At 44.7% G+C, this 23,071-nt stretch overlaps 2 protein-coding genes across 2 annotated transcripts; both read left to right on the top strand.

The window, feature by feature from the left end:
• The first annotated feature begins 4,469 nt into the window (after positions 1–4,469).
• LOC129346595 (sperm acrosome membrane-associated protein 3-like) lies at positions 4,470–12,512 on the top strand. The gene is made up of 4 exons (XM_055003937.1): positions 4,470–4,608; positions 7,454–7,612; positions 11,325–11,403; positions 12,297–12,512. Exons 1-4 carry the CDS (start codon positions 4,470–4,472, stop codon positions 12,358–12,360), a joined length of 441 nt encoding a protein of 146 aa, XP_054859912.1. The 3' UTR covers positions 12,361–12,512.
• Positions 12,513–17,956: 5,444 nt separating this feature from the next.
• Positions 17,957–22,906, top strand: LOC129346515 (lysozyme C, milk isozyme-like). The gene is made up of 4 exons (XM_055003859.1): positions 17,957–18,101; positions 20,236–20,394; positions 21,279–21,357; positions 22,846–22,906. The coding sequence occupies exons 1-4, from the start codon at positions 17,957–17,959 to the stop codon at positions 22,904–22,906; spliced, it is 444 nt and encodes a 147-aa protein (XP_054859834.1).
• The last annotated feature ends 165 nt before the right edge of the window (positions 22,907–23,071 follow it).

The raw sequence follows: 23,071 nt of genomic DNA, 5'->3' as shown, positions 1-23,071 counted from the left end.
ATCAGACCCGCCCACAACACTTTCTGGTTCTCCAAAATTGCATCTCTGCGCCGCTGCGGGCGCCGCTGCGGCCACACTTTGCTGGCACAGGATCCGGCCCGGCGGCACCGCCACACCACCAGTGCAGCCGCGTCGGCGTTGGGGCCGGCCATAGGATTGCGCTGTCAAAGAAATAATAGGCTAACAGTAATGAAAAGACTACACAAATACAATTGAACTGTAGAGATGGAGTGTAATATATTGTGTAAATATGTATTAATCCTGTAAGATTTGGTTTGATCTGTTTGTAGGTTGATTTCCCAAATTAAAACTAATAAAGCATGTTATTTTAAAAAGAATTATTTATTTATTTTGTTTATTTAAATATCTATACCCCGCTTCAGTTCCCGATGGGAACACAAAGCAGCTTATGACACCATTCTCCCATCCTCAGTTTTATCCTCACAACAACAACCCTGTGAGGTAGGTTAGGCTTGAGAGGGTGTGAGTGGCCCAAAGTCACCTAACAAGCTCTGGGCGGAGACGGGATTCAAACCTGGTTCTCCCAGATACTAGTCCAGCACTAAGATCTCTTCCTCTCCGCATTCACAGCTGTGCCATGTGGTGGGATTCCAGTCACGGTGTAAGTACATATAGTAGATTGAGACTGCTTGAGTGTCCACGGTGGGGCCAACGCTTTCCATCTGAAATGGGGAATCGACAATCCCTTTGCTTCAAAGTGAGATTGAATTAAGTGGCTGTCCTTGTACAATTCATTGAACAAAGAGCACCAAGTCAGACTGCCCATGTTCGTGAAGGCCTTCCATCAGCTTGGCCATCTCTGCAAGGTAATGGTAGCACAGATTGGACCTGAATCACTCACAGGCTGTGATGTCACAGGACGACCTCAGAGTTGAAGTTCTAGAATCCAGAAGAACTGTCACCGCTGGGTTTGTTTGATAGGTGTGGCTTGAGCTGATTAAGAACTTTCTGTGGCCCCTGGAGAAGTTCCAGCAGACCTGGGGGCAAAGGTAGGAGCCACGCGCTGTTAGTCCCTGCTACAAGTCTTTGTAGATGGCAACTCAGCACCATGAATGAAAAGACGAGTCCCAAGTCATGTCTACATTATGAGTTTACTATGCTGAATTGAAATTGGTTTGGGCTGCACCCACCCAAGGCAAACTGGTAGGCCAAGACAGCCAGTTCTAGCACTTTGTGCTGAGGGACACAGCTGTGCATTGAGAAATTAACTACCATGAGGCTCTGAATCTCTACACGTTACTAAGTCCTTAGGGACGCTCAAGTGAACCTCATTTCATGTGTCCCCCCTCCAACTTTCCATGCACTTGCTCACACAGTCACACTTCAATTTGCTCCACATCACATGTTTGATCAGTTCCTCCTGAACTGCTAAAAATATCCTAGTTTTCGCCACTTCCATTCATTGAAATGCAGATTCTCACATCTTAAAGAAATGCAAATTGGCTGTTCAAAGGAGCCTACAGTACTTGTTCTCACGGGGAAAACAGAATTGAATTGGCTCTTTGCCCTCCGGAATCAATTGCAGATGCAATCACACAAAGGGAGCTCCTGTGAAAGCGGCATTCACGTGCATTGAGCAAGAACAGCCTGCACGTGAATTGACAACGAGACATACAATCGTGCACTTGAGTGTCCCTTAGTACTTAGGGTCTCACCACACGAGACAAAACACACTTGAATTACTCAGGTAATTTGAGTGTATTTTGTAATTCAAGTGTATTTGAGTGTAATTCGAGTGTAATTCAAGTGTATTTTGTCTCGTACGGTTTAACCCTTAGTAACGTGCGGAGAAGTGCTAGCACCACTCGCCTTCGGAAGACCTCACACATTATGAATCTTGACTGAGGGCAAGATATCAATCTCCAAACACAGCAGAGGCAACTCAGGCCCTCTGGAATTGGGCCACCCAAAGAAATGTGATCCCCACATAGTCCCCAGGGAGCAGGCAGAAAACTCCATTAGTGCCACTCTGGGTGGAAATGCACATTATGAAGTGCCTAGGGACGCTCAATTGAACCTCATTTCACATGTTCCATTCCAACTTCCCATGCACTCGCTCTCACAGCCACACTTCAATTTACTCCGCATGAGTACATTCATGTGTTTGATATCAGTTCCTCTTCAACTGCTTAAAGTATCCCAGTTTTCCCCACCTCCACCTCCATTCACTGGAATGCAGACCTTGACACTTTCTCACACCTTAAAGAAATGCAAATTGGCAAGTCAAAGGAGCCTACAGTGCTTGTTCTCACAGTGAAGGACTCACTTGCAGATGCACTCATACAAAAGGAACTCCCATGAAAGCGGCACACATGTGCACTGAGCAAGAAAAGCCTGCACATGAATTGACGACCACACAAAAAATCCTGCACTTGAGCATCCCCAGGTAATTTGCAATGTGTATTTCCACTCTCTGTGAAGTATCATGCTAGAACAACATGTTCTTTCCTTGGGAGCTCTCCCAGGTCCTGAAGAGCTTGACGTGCACAACCATGCTCTTTTCCCATAAACTTCAGGATGTGGCAGATCTGTAGGCAGACCGCCAACACCAAATGAATGGCCAACAGAATGAGAGTGTGAGAAAGGGTGTAGGCTAGTCTTGTCTACTGCACCCTCTACCTCACCCAATTTTTTGTAGGCAGAGACTGTGAACTGACTCTGAAGGTCACTCACACAACTGACCACTGAGGTCCCAAGTGGGAAGCCCCCGATTGCCCTACTTTGTTTGTTTTTGTTCTACCTTATTGCAGGAAGCTTCCACACCCTGCTCTCCTTTGTGAGTTTGCAACCTTCATCTTTCTGGTGCTGCAGGGCTGGCAGTACATGCCAGAATGCTGAATGTTCCGTTTGGACAAGTCAGCTGAGCAGTGACCAAGGCATATTTTGCAATTTCTTGAGTGTGCCACAAAGCAGTGGGTGGTGCAGCTCTTGTCCTGCTGGTTAGCCACCTGGTGCTGTCTCGTGTTGCATAAACTGTACAGGCTCAACCGGCCTCTCGCAACTACAACTCCCTCTTGTCTGTGGCCTGCCCTCTGCTTGCTTATTTATTTATTTACTTTATTTGTACCCCACCTTTCTCCCCAATGGGGACTCAAACTGGCTCACATTGATCTCCTCTCCTCCATTTTATTCTCACAACAACCTTGTGAGGTAGGTTAGGATGAGTGTGTGTGACTGACTGATTGATAGGTTTATTGTTGTAGCCGTAGGCCGTAACATCCCCACATCTACACCAACATAAATCAGTGTACCACAGCAAAAGTTTAAAACATATTTACATAACGGAATAAAACGTAAAAGTTTAAAACTAAGATGATAAAAGAGATAAATACAAAAACCATGAAATGACATGGAATTACAATTTAGCTAACGTTCTTACAGGATTAACAGGTATTAACTTCTTCCTTATATTTATAGACAGGGCTCATTTTGAGGGGGAACGCACAGGAACGCAGTTCCGGCAGTTCCCCAAAGAGGTCACATGTCAGGTGGCCCCACCCACCTGACTCTCTGCCATTTTGGGCCCATTTTGACCTGGATTGGGGACGAAATGGCGCAGTTCAGGCCTCTGACAGGTGGTGGATCACTCTCCCACTCAGCAGTGGCCTGATCCTGACCATTTTGGGCCCCTTTTCAGCCATTTTCAGCCCCTTTTTTGTCATTTTGGGCCCAATTCTGGCACTGTATGGCCAGGATTGGGTCTAAAACAGCCAGGATAGGTGATGTCAGGGGGTGTGGCATATGCAAACCAGGCATGCTAATGACACACTTCTGGTGATGGCAAGGGGCATGGCATATGCTAATGAGTTATGCTAATGAGTTATGCTAATGAGTTCCTCTCGCTCTTTTTCTACGAGATGACCCCTGTTTATAGATGATAAAAAAACAGCCACTTTGAGAGTAACAGGAGGAAAAATATCAGCTAATAGAAATTGAATACTTTCCTCATCTGAGCCAGAAAAATGTGCACGAAATTGTTTCAGGAATTTATTATGAATGGACCCATAAAAAGGACAGTGTAAAACATAGTGTCCTATGTCTTCTACCTGATTAAGACCACAAGGACAGACATGCTGTTCAAGTGTGTGACTGGCTAAGATCACCCAGCGAGCTTCCATGGCAAAGTGGAGATTTGAATTTGGGCCTCCCAGGTCCTTAGTCCAGTACTCTGACCACCACACCGTGCCGGCTCTCTCACGAGTTGCTGGTCCAGAATGGCAGCTCTGCACTCTTCACCGCCCCCCCATCACATGCCCTTCCACTGGCCGTGGCACCTTTTGACTCCATGTTCTTCTAAAACAACTTTCTCACAACAAAATGTGCTTTTCAATCTCTGACTGGCCTCTGGATGCTCCCTCCCCAACCTTGCAGGACTAATCAACCTGAAAAGATCTTCTCTTCCCCTTCCTCTGCAACAGGGATTGCAAGATCGGGCCTAGGGGGCAGAGATGAAGGTGCTTCTTTTGCTGTCCACGATTGCCTGTCTTCTTGTTAAAGCTCAAGGCAAGACCTTTAGTCGCTGTGAGCTGCTCTTGATGCTGCAACATTCGGGATTGGAAGGGTTCGAGGGCTACAGCTTGGCTGACTGTGAGTGGCAGACATCTGGGCGGAGGGTGTCGATTTGTTTATTTGTGGGTAGGAAACCGTTCGGCTTCATTTCCAACTGGCCTGAGCAGCCTTTATGAGGCTTGCACAAAGCAAGAGGTGGTGAAAGCAGAAATGAATGATGCAAAAATAAGAAGATAAAACACAGGGAAATGATTAATTAAAAGAGTTGGTATTAGAGTATGTATGTAAGTTAAGTTTTGCTATTATACATTCCGATTGTTTCTTTCTAATCTAATTTTAAATGTAGTGATTGGAAAAGCTTTTATACACTTTCTATGGCTATATCTTTTCTTTTTAAATAACATTTCTATACTAAAAAAATAAATAAATGAGACTCCAGATGACAAGCGTTTCATGTATCCATGTTCTGTGTGGAAAACTGTGTTTCATGCATACATGCTGTACTTGAGAGGCTGTACAGCCTAGTGGCCAATGGCTATCACTACACATTATTTGATTTTTAATTTAATTTATTTTATTTATACCCCACCTGTCTCCCCAATGGGGACCCAAGGTGGCTTACATAATTCTCCTCTCCCATGATGATTTCTTCTGTGTATCTTTTAAATGACAATCAAGGCTTTTTTTCTGGGGAAAGAGGTGGTGGAACTCAGTGGGTTGCCCTCGGAGAAAATGGTCACATGGCCGGTGGCCCCACCCCCTGATCTCCAGACAGAGGGGAGTTTAGATCGCCCTCCGCGCTGCTGAGCAATCTAAACTCCCCTCTGTCTGGAGATCAGGGGGCGGGGCCACCGGCCATGAGACCATTTTCAAGAGGTTCCGGAACGCCGTTCCACCGTGTTCCAGCTGAAAAAAAGCCCTGATGACAATTATTTCTTCTGCAAATTTAGAAGTCAAGATTTCTTATCAAGGAGAATGTTTTCCTTCTTTGCCATTTTCCTGGTGGGAAAAACCTCTCCTGAACTGCTTTTACAAGAGACCCGTACATTTCCCCCTTGGAGCTCTGAATTTCGAAAGCTTACACTCTGAAAATCTTGTTGGTCTCTATGGTGACACTGGACTCAAATCCTGCTGTTCTACTGCAGACCAACACAGCTACCCACCTAAACTGCCCTCTGTATATTGGAGATTCTCTTCAGTCATCTTCAGGCACCATTAGTGAATCTCTCCTCCATGAATTGCCTAACCCCCTTTTCTATGCATGGGGCTATTGCTACCTGTACTGGCACTGTTTAGGGTTGTCTGGGTTGGGATACGTTTGGAGATTTAGCAGTGACACTTGGAAGGGTGGGTTTTGGGGAGGGGAGAGACCTTAGCAGGGCATAACCCACCTCCCAAACCAGCCATTTTCTCCAGTGGAATTGATCTTTATAGCCTGGAGGTCAGTTGCAACTCCGGGAGATCTCCAGGCTGCATCTGGAGGTTGGCTACCTGAACTGGCAGTAAATTCCTCCGCTTAATAACTGAGTAAAGAAGTACTTCCTTTGTCTGTCCTGAACCTATTTGCCGAACAAGTTCTAATATCGGAAAGGGAGAAAAAGCTCCCTTTATCTACTTTCTCCACCCTGTGAATATACGATCATGTCTGCCCTTAGCTGTCTTTTTTTCCGCTAGAGGTATCATTGCAAAATGTAATTTAAATTTATTTAAACAATAAACATAAAAGAAAGAAAAAAAGCAATAGTCTAAGAAAATATAGAAGAAGCTGAAGGTGGTGTTTGCATAACACAATGCTCAGTTCAAGCTCTAACAACATCAGTGCAACCTGTGGAGGGTTACTTACTACAGGAGGGTACTTTTTTGGAAGGAATTAGAGCGTCTTGCAGTAAAGACCCCCCCACAAACCAAAGGAAAGCTGGGAAGAGTTGCTGTTGGTTATGCAGGCTAGGAGTTGCGTGCTATTTCTTACTTTCTATATTTGCTGTTCAACAATACCATCCAAACTCCAGGCAGAGGAGTTTGGGAACAGCCAATGTTTTTATTTAATTTTATGATCATTTATTCCCCTAGGCAATGAATAGGGTGGAAGCTTGTTATCAGACAGAAATTAAGAATCGCAGGATTCCAGATCTTCCCTCCTCCTTTCTGCGTGAAAGATCCCCCCCCCATCGTGCTCCCCATTCTGCTTTAGAATGGTGAATCTGGAACAGAACTCCCTGATCTACCGGACAGAATCCAACCCCAAATTCCAATCCCGCTCTGTCGTTTGTACTATATACTTCAATCCTATTCTCCTGATTTTTTAAAAAGACTCAGCTGGCCAATTGCAAACCCTCAACAATCAGGGCTCATTTCAAGGGGAATGTGCAGGAACGCAGTTCCAGCAGTTCCCCAAAAAGGTCACATGTCAGGTGGCCCCGCCCACGTGACTCTTGGCCATTTTGGGCCCGTTTCAGCCTGGATTGGGGCTAAAACGGCCCAGATCAGGCCTCTGACGGCTGGTGGATCACTCTCTCACTCAGCAGCAGCCTGATCCTGACCATTTTGGGCTCCTTTTCGGCCATTTTCAGCCCCCTTTTGCCATTTTGGGCCCAATTTCAGCCCTGAATTTCCAGGATTGGGTCCAAAACAGCCAGGATAGGTGATGTCAGGGTGTGTGGCATATGCAAATCAGTTATGCCAATGACACACTTTTGGTGATGGCAAGGGGTGTGGCATATGCTAATGAGCTATGCTAATGAGTTCCTCCAGCTCTTTTTCTACGAAATGACTCCTGAAATCTGGCCTTGGGTGACTGGATGAATGGAAGATACATCAATCGAGTTTTATGCAAGAGACATCTCACAGTTGACACATTCTAAATTCCCTTATTAACTCGAGCACGTACAATTCATTAATCTGTGGGAATGCTCTCTCCCTTTAGGGGTCTGCCTGGCATACTTTGCGAGCGGCTTCAACACGGCCAAAGTGACTCAGAATTCAGACGGCAGTTCCGAATATGGCATTTTCCAGATCAACAGTCGTCTCTGGTGTTCTGACCAGCACAGTACCACAAAGGACCTATGCGATATAGCATGCAGCGGTACGAGTTTCTGCCAACAGACAACTGCAATGATGTGCAGCCTTCCACAGGGCACGGCAATCTTCTAGTCTAGCCTGGCAATCTAATAATAGACGATTGACTGGGCCAGCCTATTTGGGTGGGCCTTCATTCTCCATAAGATGACTCTAAGACTGACCAATCAAAGTCCAAGTGTCTTGTTCCCTCCATTCAGTGCAAATTGCAACCTCAAATTGCCCCGGGGCTGTGCAGAGAAGAGAAAGGAGGTTTAATTCTTCAACTTCCACTCGGTTTTACTATCTGAAACGTGGCTCTTTGCTTTGCTAGCAAACTCAAGGGGAAGAAAAGGACACGTCTTTTCTTCTTTAAAATGCTAATAACAAAGTTTTGCATAGTGGATGGAAGTGGAGAGTAAAGGGATAAGCGCCTTCTCCCATCCTTGCAAACTGAGGTAGACAGCAACTCTGTTTGAACACTCTCCTGGTAACTGGTTAGAATGACCCCACGGAAGGACATCGGGGTGAGAGTCTGCAGCAGGAAGGGGGAACTGGTGGAAATCACAAATTCATTCGTTCGTTCATTCATTCATTCATTCATTCATTCATTCATTCATTCATTCATTCATTCATTCATTCATTTGCTTTGTTTATTGCCCACCTTTCTCTTGACACTCAAGGTAGATTTGTGGTGGGAAGTGCTGTCAAGTTGCAGTTGACTTATTGTGACCCCTCAGGGGGTTTTCAAGGCAAGAGATATTCAGAGGTGGTTTGCCATGGCCTGCCTCTATGCAGTGACCTCGTACTTTCTTGGAGGGCTCCCAACTAAGTACTAACTAGGGCTGACCCTCCTTAGCTTCCAAGAGCTGCTGAGATTGGGCTAGCCCGGGCCATCCAGGTCAACGCTAAGGTGGATTATGAAATATTAAAAACAATACAATCGGACAGCCTAAGACATCCAATAAGCAATGCAATAGGACCAGGACTGCAGAGTTAGAAAGCAAAGGAAACAAACAAAAACTGTCTAGCAAATAACAAAGAAGAAAGGGGATTACAAAGGTGGAAACCAATGCAGTAATAGCGAGGTGATACAAGAAACACTGCAGTAGACTACAATAATTTATAGTGAAATGCTAAGCAGAGTTACTCCAGTCCAAGCCCATTGATTTCAGTGGACTTAGACTGGAGTAACTTTGCTTAGGATTTCACTGTTAGTCTGGATCTAACCCATTGTCAGCGCCGGATCCAGGGTTGCCCATGCCCGGGGCAACCCTTGGCTTACTGCCTCGCGTGCACTCCCTGCACTGCATGATGACGTCACTTTGGTGACATCATCACACAGAGCGGACGGAGGCAGCGTGTGGGGCTGAGAAGCCGCCCGCCCCATTCGCCTCCCGCAGGACAGGGGGCGGCCGGCTTGCCGGGCACCCCCTGCCCTCCAAGGCAGGCAAAAGGCAGCGCAGAGGTTGCGAGGCTGCCCGCATTGGCGCCTGCACACTCCGGCAGCTGGGAGCTGCTACCGGCGCCCCCTACCTGGCGGCACCGGGGGCAGACTACCCCCCTCCCCCCGTAGATCCTGCCCTGCCCATTGTAACATGTAACAAGCAACAGTGCAGCTACCGGCAGCCAGTAGCAGGAACACTCAGCCAATCACAAGCAGTCTGCCCTCTTGTGACATTAGGGCAGCTCAGCCAATCTTTGCCAGAGGATTCGTCATTACCGCCACCAAGTCATTTTAGTTCATGACCGTGCATTGTTTCAAAGAAGTAGCTATATTGTTTGGTAGCCAAGAAAACAAACAAGAAGAGTCTTGTGGCATGAAAGCAGACTCTATGTTTTTGCACCATTATATTCGGAGAAGCCTCTTCACAGTTTGGAAGAAACATAAAGATTACCTACAGGGAGGAACTCCCTCATGGGTGGTTCCATATGAAGCAATTGATCCAAGAACGGTTGATAATGAACAACAGTGTTTAACGTATAAGGAGATAACTCAAATAGAATTCTCTAAAATAAGAATAAGGACACAACAAGAGTTGTCCCCAAACTACAATTGGTTTCAATACAGACAAATTAGAGATCTTTATTATTCGGACTGTGCGAGGGGAGGAATAAGAATGGAGAATTCAGAATTAGAGAAAGTAATTTTACAAGAAGATAAAAAGGAAATCTCAAAGGTTTATAAAGTACTGTTAAAATGGTATACTGAAGATGAGGTAGTTAAAGTGCAAATGGTGAAGTGGGCTATAAACTTTAATAAAGAAATAACAATGGAGGCATGGGAATACTTGTGGAAAAATACCTTGAAGATTACGACATGTACTAATATTAAAGAGAATGTCTATAAAATGATCTATCGTTGGTATCTGACACCAAAGAAAATTGCGCTAGGGAATTTGAATATGTCTAATAAATGCTGGAAGTGTAGAAAGCATGAGGGATCTTTGTATCATATGTGGTGGACGTGTGAGGTAGCTGGGCAGTACTGGGGGGAAATAACAAAAGTAATGAGTGAGATTTTAAAATTTCAAGTTAATAAGAACCCAGAACTCCTGCTACTGAACTTGGGAATGGAGGATATCCCAGCACAATATAGGACATTGTTATTTTATATGACAGCAACAGCTAGACTTTTGTATGCGCAGAAGTGGAAAGTACAAGAAGTGCCAACTATCGAGGACTGGACCTACAAATTGCTGTACATGGCGGAGATGGATAAAATGACAAGAAAACAGAGAGACCTTGACCCAGGGCAGTTTAACAAGAACTGGGAGAAGCTGAAACAATATCTGGTGAAAAAATGGGAGGTGGGAGGAGAACTGTGGCAGTTTGAAAATTACTGAAATATAATATAAGAAGAGGGAAGTGACTATACCGGGGTGGAGAGTTAACAGAATAATTCTAAGCAAATATCATATTTAATTATTATATAGAGTATTAGTAGTGCTATTAATATAAGAATTATAAGGGTAACAGACTAGCATACGGAATGTGGATTTAATAGACTGACTTATGTTAAATGGATATATATTGACTATTTTTGTTAGATAGCTTTATAATGGTGAAATAAGATAATTAAGATAGCTAGGATATGTAAAAGGAAGTAAAGAGCAATATATAGAATATAAGTCAAATTGATTGATTTATCATGAATGTATGCAATGTTTATAGAAGTATTAGAAGATATGTATAACGAGGGGCAAATTGTTTGTCCCGTACTGAAGAGACTAGAAAGAAGAAGATAGAGCATAGATTATTAAAATGAATATTATTAGTATCATTGAAGAAGATAGGTTAAGAGAGTATTATTCATTTGTAAGGGAAGGAATTAGAAATAGCACAATTATGATAGATAAGCTTAGAAGAATTTGAAAGTATATTTTAACAAATGTATCAAAGTTGATATGAGTAAAGGGAAAATAGAATGAGGGGTTGGAAAACTGTTGGAAGTCAATAAAAAGGGGGGGGGAAGGGAGGGGGTTAGAATTGGAAAATTTTAGGGAATGTGATTGTAAATGATATGGACTGTTTCTAATCCAATAAAAAATTTTTACAAAAAAAAAAAAAGAAGAGTCTTGTGGCATCTGAAAGGCTACATACTCGAGCATAAACTTTCCCCCGGAATAATAATAAAATATATATATTAATCTTTAAGTTACCACGAGACCCTCATTTATTTATTATATTTTGCTGTATTGTGCAGTTCTCAACATTGCTTTTTTCTTCGTCCTGGCTAGATTTGCTCACTGATGAGATTGTGGATGACATTGATTGTATCAAGAAAGCTGTGGTGGACTCAGAAGGCTTGGATGCCTGGTAAGGGGGCATAATGCCGTACAGCCCACCTCCAAAGCAGCCATTTTCTCCAGGGAAATTGATCTCTATGGCCTGGACATCAGTTGTAATTCTGGGAGATCTCCAGCCACCACCTGGAGGCTAACAAAAATAAACCTACAACGGAATAGGTTGACAAGACCAACAATTCCTTAATGAGCACCAATTAGCAAACAGAGAGTTTATGAGCGATTTATATGAACAATACCGTTACTTTTAAAGTGCTAGGTGCTTTACAGTCAACACAAGTTTCCAAGATAACACAACCAAAGGCAAAAGTCCAACCGTTCGTGAACACAAAGTCTTTCAGTCGGTGTAGAATACTCTTTACTTCTTCTCCTGCAGAGGTCCTCGTCAGGTGCATACTGGAGAGACCACCTAGCACTTTAAACGTACGGTATTGTTCATACAAATCGCTCATAAACTCTCTGTTTGCTAATTGGTGCTCATTAAGGAATTGTTGGTCTTGTAGACCTATTCCGTTGTAGGGTTATTTTTGTTAACCTGATTACTACACGGGGTGCCCATTTATATTTGATTTTGTCTTTTTGGGACCACCTGGAGGCTGGCAACACACGTTGAATAATGCACTTTCAATGCACTTTAGCAATCCTTTGGAAGTGGATTTTTGTTCCACACATGGGCTGCTTCCACACACGTTGGATAATCCACTTTCAATACTCTTTAGTGAACATTTGGAACTGCTTTTCCATGTGTGGGACAAAAAATCCACTTCCAAAGGATTGCTAAAGTGCATTGAAAGTGGATTATCCAACGTGTGTGGAAGCAGCCACTATTTAGTACTGCCCTTTGCTTACGTTTTTATATGGCTCTCCAATGATAGTACAGTGTGTATTTCTTTTTCCTCTTCTCAGGATGGGCTGGAGAGATCATTGCCGAGGGAGAAATCTGAATTACTGGATAAATGCCTGTAACTGACCCCATGGAATCACCAATGAAATTTATCTCCTCATACCTGGCCCCAAACCTGGAACTGCCTGCTTCTTCTATACCAGACAGTAAAACCTGACGGAAGCCGCAAAATGATTTCAATAAATACATTTCTTAGAAAGACTCTTTTAAAAACATGCTTTGTTAGGCCTCTGATGGGGATTAGGAGACAGCGGGATTGTCCTGGAGGGGGAATTGGCCTGACTGACGTTTACGGCTGTTGGCAATGTGTGCTTCATTTTTCTGCGTTTCATACCACGTTGAAGCAAGTGACCCCACTGTGAAAGGATTGAAATAAAGGAGAATGTGTAAATACCATCTGTTTTAAGGCTTTTTCAGTAGCACCAGAGTCCAGTAGCACCTTTAAGACTAACCAACTTTATTGTAGCATAAGCTTTCGAGAACTACAGCTCTCTTCGTCGGAGAGCTGATAACTCCAGAGTCATCAAAACATGCAGAAAAAGAAGAACCCTTCGAGGGGCAGGAAAAGGAGCAGGGCAGGGCAGAGGTTACTGAATTGTGGTTTCTTCTTGGGACAAAACAACAGAACCGGACATGTTCCCCTGGATGAACTCTGGGTACTCATTGGGTTTAGGGCTGTGCTTCTGCTTGCTGACTTAGGCTCTGTCCTGGTCTCTGCTTCTGTGCATTAAATGATGTCACAGACCCTCATGTGCAGGTTCTAGAATCCTATGGAAGAGACGGGGCCAGAACCTCATAGAAGCAGCCTCCATCCACGTGGCACGGTGGCCTTAGAGTCTCCAGTGGTACTTTCCCTTTTAAACAAGTCCATCTTGCTGTGCTGACCGGCCTGGCAGGATCTCACCCTCTAGTTGCCAGACTGTGATCCACTTTTGTCTTCTGGAGGTCACCCTGGGCAACCTAGTCTAAAGGCAAGGGGCCGTTTGGGGTGGGCATTGTGTTGATGGCTTTGATGTAGACTCAAAGGGTATTTGAAAAGGTCAATGATCAGAAGAACGAGAGTTGCCAGCCTCCAGGGGGTGGCTGGAGATCTCCCAGAATTACAACTGATCTCCGGACCACAGAGATCAGTTCACCTGGAGAAAATGGCTGATTTGGTGTGGGGGGGTGTACTTTATGGAATTATACCATGCCGAGGTCCTTTCCCTCCCCGAACCCTGCTTTCTCTAGGCTTCACCCACCAGATCTCCAGGAATTTCCCAGGGGCTTAAGAAGAACAGACACCTTTAGATGCTCTGCTGGGGTGGGAGGGTTGCCAACTCTACTTTGGGAAATTCCCGGGGATTTGGGGGTGGAGCTTGGAAAGGGACTTGGGCGAGGTATAATGCCATAGATTCAGCTCTCCAAAGCAGCCGTCTTTTCCAGAACTGCTATCTGTCATCTGGGGATCAATTGTAAGGCCAGAAGATGTCCGGGCCTACAAACCTATGGGAAGGAACAAATTTTAATCTTGAGTATATAAAATGCTGGACTTTTTAAAACCTTGTGGTGGAGTGTGCCATTCCTTGAGCGTTCTTTCCCTCTGCTCCCATGAGCTAGCTGCAGAATTTGGGGGTTCCTTGGGCAAAGTGCTTCGTGCTTCCCCTTTAATTTGCAAGAGATGATTTTTTTTTATTTGTTAAGGACAATGTCAGAGCCAAGCTACAAGTGACGCCTTACCCAGGTTGGACACTTGTCAGCTTCCCTCAAGTTTTGATGGGAAATGTAGGCGTCCTGGTTTTACAGCTTGGCTCTCCATTACAGCTGCAAGACCAGGACACCTACATTTCCCATCAAAACTTGAGGGAAGCTGACAAGTGTCCAACCTGTGTCAGGCGTCACTTGTAGCTTGGCTCTCAGTTGCTTTCTGAACAGGAGCTGGGTAAGAAGGGGAGAGCTTCTTCAGATTTTCCCAAGTGCCTTCCCTGGATGCTCATCTTCAGCCCTTTTCCTTATGAGCTCGTACAATAACAATTGTATCACAACAATGTATAACAATTGTATAACAATTTTCAGCTAAATATTAAGAAGAACTTCTTGACAGATAGAGTGGTCCCTCAGTGGAACAGGCTTCCTTGGGAGGTGGTGGGCTCTCCTTCTTTGGAGGTTTTTAAGCAGAGGCTAGATGGCCACCTGACAGCAATGCTGATCCTGTGAACCTAGGCAGATCGTGAGAGGGAGGGCAGGAAGGGTTACATCAGTGCTTAGTTCTCGCAGCCCCTTCTTACATGCCCAGGGCAAGGCTGATCGTCTTAGTAATTTACCCCAGGACAGAGATCCTGGCAGCGTTTTGCCATCTTCTGAGCATGCAGTAAGGGTCACTGGGTGTGTGTGTTGGGTGGGGGAGGTAACTGTGAATTTCTTGCATTATGCAGAGGGTTGGACTAGATGACCCTAGAGGTCCCTTCCAACCCTATGATTCTATGAAATGTATAACAACAGTGAAGGCAACATTGCTTGGAACTTGAGTTGCCAGCACCGAGTTGGGAAGTCGCTGGAGAAGGTGGCGTTTAGGGAAGGTGGAGCTGGGGGAAGGGAAGGAGCTCAGCAGAGACGTGACACCATAGAATCCGTTCTCTGAAGCATCCATTTCCTTCAGATAAACTGATCTGTCACCTGGAGATTTGTTGTAAATGAATTCTAGAAGAACTCCAGGCCTCGCTTGGAGGTTAGTAAAGTGAGCTAGAACCTATTGGATAGCGTTCATCAGAGGCAAGGGTGTTGTTGGCTTGGAGAGGTGGCAGCCAAAGGTGTTTATACGGTTCTTCTGAGTCCATTTCTCCTGCAAACCTTTATCCCTCCTGCTGCCTCTTTTAATTCAGCTGGGGAAAGGAGAGATTCGCAGGGCAAAAACAGTGGGCGAAGGGAAAGGGTTGACGTCCTCTTTCCTCGTTATTGCTCATCATTTTTAAAATTATTATTTTATTAGCGCAAACAAAGAAAAAGAAAACAGCGCGGGCTACAAAGACACTATTGGCAAAACTATACATAAGTATCTTTAAAAGGTTTCAAAAGATCTCAAAATAAGTCCATATGCAGTTGCCACCGATATGCGATACGTTCAAATGTTGATAAATTTATAAGGTCCTCAGTTCAGTGAATTACAAGAGGTGGGCTTTTGTCTTTCCCATGTTGAAGCGTAAGTCTTGTAGCAACTGTAAGGGCATGGTTGATCATCAGTTAGATTCCAAGAGACAGTCAAGTAGTTTAACAGTGCATTAACATCCTTAAAAATAAATGAGTTTTCTAATACAAAATTAATACGAGTAATGATGACTTCCTCCCAAAAGTGCTGAGTGACTGAACATATCCAAAGCATACACTTAAGAGATGCATTTTGTGAATCACTTTGCTAACAATGAGAGAGTGTGCTTAAACTTTTATTAAAAAGGCACTGTGGTGTCCAATATGCCCTAAACACAGGGTTTTTTACTGAATAAGCCACTGCTTAAGATCCATAGCAACAACAGATATATGGCTTAAGGCCTTATCCCATTGCTTTAGCAAAATTGGGCACTTCCATTTATCTCTTAAGATTCTGTGTATCATGTTTATTAACCAACCTCAAATATTTATATACAAATATTGGAGATTTCGCTTTGTGTATTGATTCAATAAGATTCTGGAGCACTCAAAGCTGCCGGACCACGTTTGGACACCAACAAAAGTTGCAATTGTAAATAATGCCATTTGGCAATTGGCAAATAATAGACCTCAGCTGAAAAAATTACAAGAACTTGTCATCATTGTAATAATATAGGAGGGAGCTGATTAAGGCTGATTTCACATATATTGGATAATGCACTTTCAACGCCCTTTAATTCCAATGTGTGAAAGCAACCAAAAACGGACTCCAGCCAAAATCATCAAAAACTCTGTATTTACTGAATTCAAAACAGCAGTGAAATGCCCTTCTAAATAAAAGTGCAGTTTGGAGTTCTTTCCTGGAAAGTGCTAGAGGTGGTGACCTCCTCACCTCCTGAGGTAGGTCACGAAATTCATGAACCTGTGACCACATTTGAGAAGGTCCAAGTTTTGGCCAAAGAAGATTGTACCACATTGGGCAGCCTTATAACCAGCACATGCTAGCCAGATGGTTCTTTATGAGCGTGGGTCCCTGTCATGAATGGCTTGATAGGTAAGGGATAGCATCTTAGCTGGACTATCATGGATTGGTTCCAGCCACCTTTGTCACTCGGTCTCACCTAATTCCCTTCCTAACTACGGCCCCCATCCCACATAGCTTTTGTCCAGGCAGGGCCCAGCATAGCCTTTTTGGTGGTCAAAGAGCCCCCTCCTCCTTATTCTACCACTGGCTGGAATCAACCTGTGCAGGCAACCCAAGAAGTTGTTTTAAGACCTGTGGTCATATAGCCTTGTTCTACTCAATAAACTACAACAAAATAGAGCAACACGGTAATGTAATTGTCACAACAGAGAATCTCCCGTGTGGTATTATGTCTTCACAATTGTTTTAATAAAGGATATATTAATTGAGTACTGTTTCACAAATTTGTTTATACAGAGTAAGGGATGTAATAAACAATTTGTATATTCTTTTGTTTCTCTTGACACAACCATATACTACACCATATATTGCAACCTCCCTAGACCTCAATTATACAGGCATCTTATGCGTTCTAAAAACAATTCATTAAAGTGTCCCGTGCTCAAAGTGCTTCCATTTGTGGAAGTAATTGACAAATCAAAGAGGGATATGGAAGGTTAACTATGATGAATCTTTGACATCTGTGCTCTTTGAGAAAGAAGCTTGGAAACGGACCTTACAAGGATCTGGACCGTCCGTTAGAGAATGCAGTCACAGAACCAACTACGTGTACCTATGATTATAGGTCTTTTTGATCTGTGACATTCACAGTGTCTGGAATTACCCTTATACTGTACCTGTATTGTACCTGTATGCAAGGCAAATCGAGTTCTATATGAGAAATAGTGTCATAAGATGCCAAAAGCAATTGCACTTTAATAACATCCATGATAGCACTTTGAGCACGGGACACTTTAATGAATTGTTTTTAGAACGCATAAGATGCCTGTATAATTGAGGTCTAGGGAGGTTGCAATATATGGTGTAGTATATGGTTGTGTCAAGAGAAACAAAAGAATATACAAATTGTTTATTACATCCCTTACTCTGTATAAACAAATTTGTGAAACAGTACTCAATTAATATATCCTTTATTAAAACAATTGTGAAGACATAATACCACACGGGAGATTCTCTGTTGTGACAACTACTCAACAAACTGGCAGACATATTCATCGCTATCTGAAGTTCCCAAATTGTCTTCAAGGGCAGCCCCATGCAGAGTGTGCTACAGTAGTCCAACCTCAAGGTTACAGCAAGCACATCTGGCTTTTTTGTCAAAAGACCTTGTAGAACCAGGGCTTTTATAAACAGCTTGTTCCCGGGCAGAAAAATGTTATGCATTAGAAAAGCAATAAAAGTACTTTTAATCACTTCCATCCTTAAAGTGTTACATCCAACTTGATCGTTGGTGGAGCCATCCTACCTGTTTCTCTGCTTCTTTCTACATCAGGGAGGCCACCCGCTAGCTTTGGTCCAAACTTCCAACTCCTCGTCACATGCCCAGTTGCAGGGATGAAGGCTATCTTCTGCCAGCCCCTCCTCCTCCTCGTCTACTTTGTGTTTGCCATCCATGCCAAGATCTATGAGCGCTGTGAGTTGGCTAAGCAGCTGGATAACCATGGGATGGACGGCTACCAGGGTTACAGCCTGGCTAATTGTGAGTGTGGCTCCTTAATGAGGATTTTGTTTCCAAATGTGGTTTGATGCTGGGCTTTGGACAATAGCCTATACTTGAATAGCCTCTAGCTTGGCTACGTGATCCCCCAATGCTCTATTCCCTTCTCCTAGCATTCATGGTTGGTTCCAGGTAGGAGAGCAACTCCAGGTGAGTCTGGCCTATCTAGTTATTTGAATGTAAAAGCTGGGCCCAGCCTACCTGGGTATTATCATCTTAATTCTCATGATGGGCCTAAATACACCTTATATTTTCCCCGGGGACATCCCCAGTTTGGGTGGAGAGAAATGTTCTGAGCCTCCATGCTTCTCAACGGTGTGCGGGGCTGATTTGGATCGGAACCCTGACAAATGGAGAGAGAGGGCTTTAATCAGGTAGGAGGCAGAAGTATAGCACAAACTTTGGGAGGAAAGGAAGCCTCCAAGATGGGCTCTGCAGTTTCTAGCAGTGCCAGACAAATCTGTTGCTGGCTACCCATTTACCCCATCATCCATTTTTCCCATTTTTGTCTGTCTTCTCCAGTTCAGCTCCCTTCATGCCTGATTCCTTTCTTCTTTCCTTCCTTTCACCCATCCTTCTCATCAGGTATCTCAGTTTCTGATTATAGCCTGTATGTTTAAATAAAAAAACGCAGTGGTTAAACAGTCAGGACAGATAAAACGTTTAAAGAGAAGTTACTGGAAGGACTGTACATCTCTGCCCATTGGTTACCTATTCAAAGTTCCATTATGTTAACCCCATCCCCATACAGAGAAACGTTTCAAACAAAATTGCCAAACTGCTCCGGAGATTAGAGGAGGAAGGGTGTCCGTGACATTACAGGTATTTACCAATCGATGCTGACAACAGCTGGGTTTTTCTCTTGCAAACATGCAAAACCACTGGAGGATTAAAGTTAAACTTCAGCTGGTTGGGGGAGGGGAATTTCCAAACTGGCTCCACTGTTCTTATGGATATGACATCTATATTTTAAAAAGCCACGCTCACCTATAGCCTAGGTTACATTTATGGAAATGCACATGAGTTAGTGGATTTGACTTGTTGTGTGTGTCTTGGCTTCATCTCAAGTTTAGACTCTTTTGGCAAGGTTTTTTAGATGCAGTCAGAATCTGATAACTTCTGCCTTTTTAATCCTCAAGGAATTTTGCTTGGTTATTTGATTTTATCTCTGATTTTGAATGAGTGATTAATTTGCCTGCGCCACTAAAATATGTATTGCCTTTCTTTAGGGGGAGGTTCAGAAGATGAGCTTCTTGCAATAAATGTTAGTCTTTTAAGGTGCCTTTTGCTATGAGAAGAGTTTGGTCAGCTGCTTTTCTGTCTAAAATTACCTATTTTAAAAAGACTGGGGAAATGAATCAGCTGGCAATCTTTTAGAAAATGGATTCTTATTTATTAATTGAGTTACTAGATTTCAGGACAATTTTCAACTCTGTTGGTTGATGATGTCAAATGCACTATATTAGAAACAAACCAACTCAACATCATAGCAATCACAAGCATTATTTAAAAAAAAGATAGGGTGTAACATTGGTCAACATTTATTGATTTTTATCACCCTGTTTAGTTTGTATTTATAATAAGAAGCTCCATGGCGCAGAGTGGTAAGCTGCAGTACTGCAGTCCAAGCCCTGCTCATGACCTGAATTCGATCCTGGTGGAAGCCGGGTTCAGGTAGCCGGCTCAAGGTTGACTCAGCCTTCCAACGTTGGCAAAATGAGTACCCAGTTTCCTGGGGGTAAAGTGTAGATGACTGGGGAAGGCAATGGCAAACCACCCCGTAACAAAAGTCTGCCAAGAAAATGTCGTGATGCGACGTCCCCCCATGGGTCAGTAATGACTCGGTGCTTGCACAGGGGACTTTATAATTAAAAAGGAGGAGGAAAACTATATTAATTGATATCACTCTTCAAATACTTCGTTTTCTGGAAAACTCTGGATGTCAGAGGTGGCAAGGCCAGCCGACTAGAAAGATGGATTGAAATATTCTCACTATGTTCAAGGTCTCTTGAAATGTAGGACTGCTGTGTCCTAGTCCGTGGCTCTGCCCTCTAGGCTCGGAACACCAAATTTGGCAGTGACCACAGTCAGAGATCTTCCATTTCTCTCCCAATAGGGGTCTGTATGGCCTTTTTTGAGAGTGGCTTTGACACAGAAGCTGTGAGCCAGAACAAGGACGGAACCAGCGACTTTGGCATCTTTCAAATCAACAGCGGTTGGTGGTGTGCGGTGGAAGATTCTGTCTCTGAAAACTTGTGCAGAATAGATTGCAAAGGTCAGTACCTCTTCCCAAATCAGGACTAGGGGTGCTGTGCCCGAGGCAACAGGGGGAAAGAAAGGACCTGGTACAGGGCGTTTTATTTATTCATTTCATTCATACTCTACTTTTCTCCCCAACGGGCCCCAAAGCTGCTTATGTCATTCTCCTGTCCTGCATTTTATCCCTGCAGTAACCCTGTGAGGTAGGTTAGGCCGAGAGGGTGTGACTGGCCCAAGGTCACCCAGCATGTTTCTGTGGGCAGAGGTGGGATTCGAACCTGGGTCTTGCAGATCCTCATCTGACACCTTAATTACGACACATGTTGGCTCTAGGAACGAATCTGGGAGTGTTTGATCCACAGAAAGTTGATCATAACTAGGCCACTTGCTGGCTTCTAAAATCATAGCGGCTGTAAGAAGATTCCTTTCCTCCAACTTTCCTCCAACTGAGGGCCAAGCTACAAGTGACGCTTGACACAGGTTGGACACTTGTCAGCTTCCCTCAAGTTTTGATGGGAAATGTAGGCGTCCTGGTTTTACAGCTTGGCTCTCCATTATGGCTGCAAGACCAGGACACCTACATTTCCCATCAAAACTTGAGGGAAGCTGACAAGTGTCCAACCTGTGTCAAGCGTCACTTGTAGCTTGGCTCTGTGTTTACTCTGATGTTTACTTGGATGGGAGACCACCGGGGAAGTCCAAGGCCACTACAAAGAGGCAGGCAGTGGTAAGCCACCTCTGAATGTCTCTTGCCTTGAACATCTCTTATGGGGTTGCTGTAGGCTGACCGTGACTTGATGGCACTTTTCTCCATCAGCTGAAACGGCCTTTTGGTTCATACCCACACTTGACCCAATGGCTGCCTCTACCTTCTGTGCTCTCTCATGTGCTCTCTCCTAGATTTGCTCAATGCTGACATTGAAAATAATATCCTTTGCGCCAAGCGGATTGTCAGAGATCCCCAAGGCATGGCAGCCTGGTAAGGGAACATCCAACGTTTGCCAGTCCAAACCCGTCGATTCTCCCAGCGCCGTACTTCCAACACTTTCTACCTCACGGTGCTCTTTGTGCCTGTGTTTCTCTTCCCCCACTTCAGCAAAGTTGCTGATGTTTTCCCCGCACGGCCAGTTCAAACAAAGCACACCCACAGATCCCCCCTCTGCTGCTGCGTCTGAGCTGCCAAGAGAGAATGCAGCTTGGCAGGGCCGGATCTAGGGTTGCCGGCGCCCAGGACAACCCAAGTCCGCCCCCCCCATGCGCGTGCATGCTCTTGGCGCTGCGCGATGACATCATTTCTATGACATCATCATGCAGGGGCGGAGCGTGCCACCAGCGCGGCAAGCCAGCTGCCCTGGCGCATGGGGCGCCATGGAGCTGGCAGTGGCAGCGTGGGTGGCTGGGAGGCCGCCCATGCCATTCGTCTGCCCCACTGAGGGGGCAACCGGCTTGCCGCACGCTCCCTGTCCTGCAGGACAGGCGAATGGTGCAGGCAGCCTCCCCCTCTTCGCTCAGCTGTCCGCGCTGCCACCGGCGTGCTCCCAGCGGCTGGCAGCTGAGCCCAGCGCCCCCTCTTTGGAGGCGCCAGGGGCAGACTTCCCCTCGCCCCCCCCCCCCCGTTGATCCGGCCCTGCAGCTTGGTTCTGTACTACAATCTCTGTGCCCACATAGTGTGAAAAGTTTCTACATATGCAGATAAACTAAATAACATAGGCACATGTAGTGACCCATTTCCCTTCTTCTTTAGCTCTGTTCACATTACCATGAATTCATGTACCCAGGGCTCATTTCGAGGGGTAACACGCAGGAATGCAGTTCCAGTAGTTCTCCAAAGAGGTCACATGTCAGGTGGCCCCACCCACCTGGTTTTGGGCCATTTGGGGCCCATTTTGGCCTGGATTGGGCCCAAAATGGCCAGGATTGGTCCCAAAACAGCCAGGGTCGGGCCTCTTACGGGTGGTGGATCACTCTCCCACTCAGCAGCGGCCTGATCCTGACCATTTTGGGCCCCTATTCAGACATTTTCAGCCCCTTTTTGCCATTTTGGGCCCCTGAATGGCCAGGATTGGGTCCAAAACAGCCAGGATAGGTGAGGTCAGGGGGTGTGGCATATGCAAATCAGTTATGCTAACGACACAGTTCCGGTGATGACAAGAGGGCGTGGCATACGCTAATGAGTTATGCTAATGAGTTCCTCCAGCTCTTTTTCTACGAAATGACCCCTGCATGTACCTATTTGTTGTACGATAGAGCCTACACAACATTCACTTTACAAATGGAACAGGGGAGGGACCCATATCTGGATGAGCGCGGCTTTCAATCCCACATTGAGCTGTACAGATATTGGATGTGACCTGAGAATTGCTCAACACATATATAAAGAAAATTCAAGGGTACATCGTACAAGGACTGTAGGTGCGTTCACTGTCATGTGTGAACAGGGTTTACGGCTCTGATTTGCTTTCTGTAGGAATGAGTGGAAAACACACTGTGAAGGCAAAAACCTGTCGGAATGGGTGAAGGGGTGTTGACTTTGAAACGGTCGCGGGTCACCGTTTTGCCTGTCCTCTTCAATGAAATATAGAAGCTATAAAGATATTTTTAAAGATTAAATTTTAATTTAAAAAAAGGTATGGTATTTCTCCCTGTTTATTGGGGGCGGGGAATCCTACAGGTAAAATGAAGATGCAGCCTAA

This window comes from Eublepharis macularius, chromosome 19, assembly GCF_028583425.1.
Source record: "Eublepharis macularius isolate TG4126 chromosome 19, MPM_Emac_v1.0, whole genome shotgun sequence".
NCBI classification, from domain to species: Eukaryota; Metazoa; Chordata; class Lepidosauria; order Squamata; family Eublepharidae; genus Eublepharis; species Eublepharis macularius.
Note: the sequence above shows the minus strand (reverse complement) of the source record. Positions and strands in the feature narration are given on the sequence as shown.

Coding starts and splice junctions, on each gene's coding strand:
- LOC129346515 (XM_055003859.1), top strand. CDS start 17,957: ATGAAGGCTATCTTCTGCCAGCCCCTCCTCCTCCTCGTCTACTTTGTG. Junction 18,102..20,235: donor GGGTTACAGCCTGGCTAATT/GTGAGTGTGGCT, acceptor CTCTCCCAATAG/GGGTCTGTATGGCCTTTTTT. Junction 20,395..21,278: donor GTGCAGAATAGATTGCAAAG/GTCAGTACCTCT, acceptor GCTCTCTCCTAG/ATTTGCTCAATGCTGACATT.
- LOC129346595 (XM_055003937.1), top strand. CDS start 4,470: ATGAAGGTGCTTCTTTTGCTGTCCACGATTGCCTGTCTTCTTGTTAAA. Junction 4,609..7,453: donor GGGCTACAGCTTGGCTGACT/GTGAGTGGCAGA, acceptor CTCTCCCTTTAG/GGGTCTGCCTGGCATACTTT. Junction 11,404..12,296: donor TCAGAAGGCTTGGATGCCTG/GTAAGGGGGCAT, acceptor TCCTCTTCTCAG/GATGGGCTGGAGAGATCATT.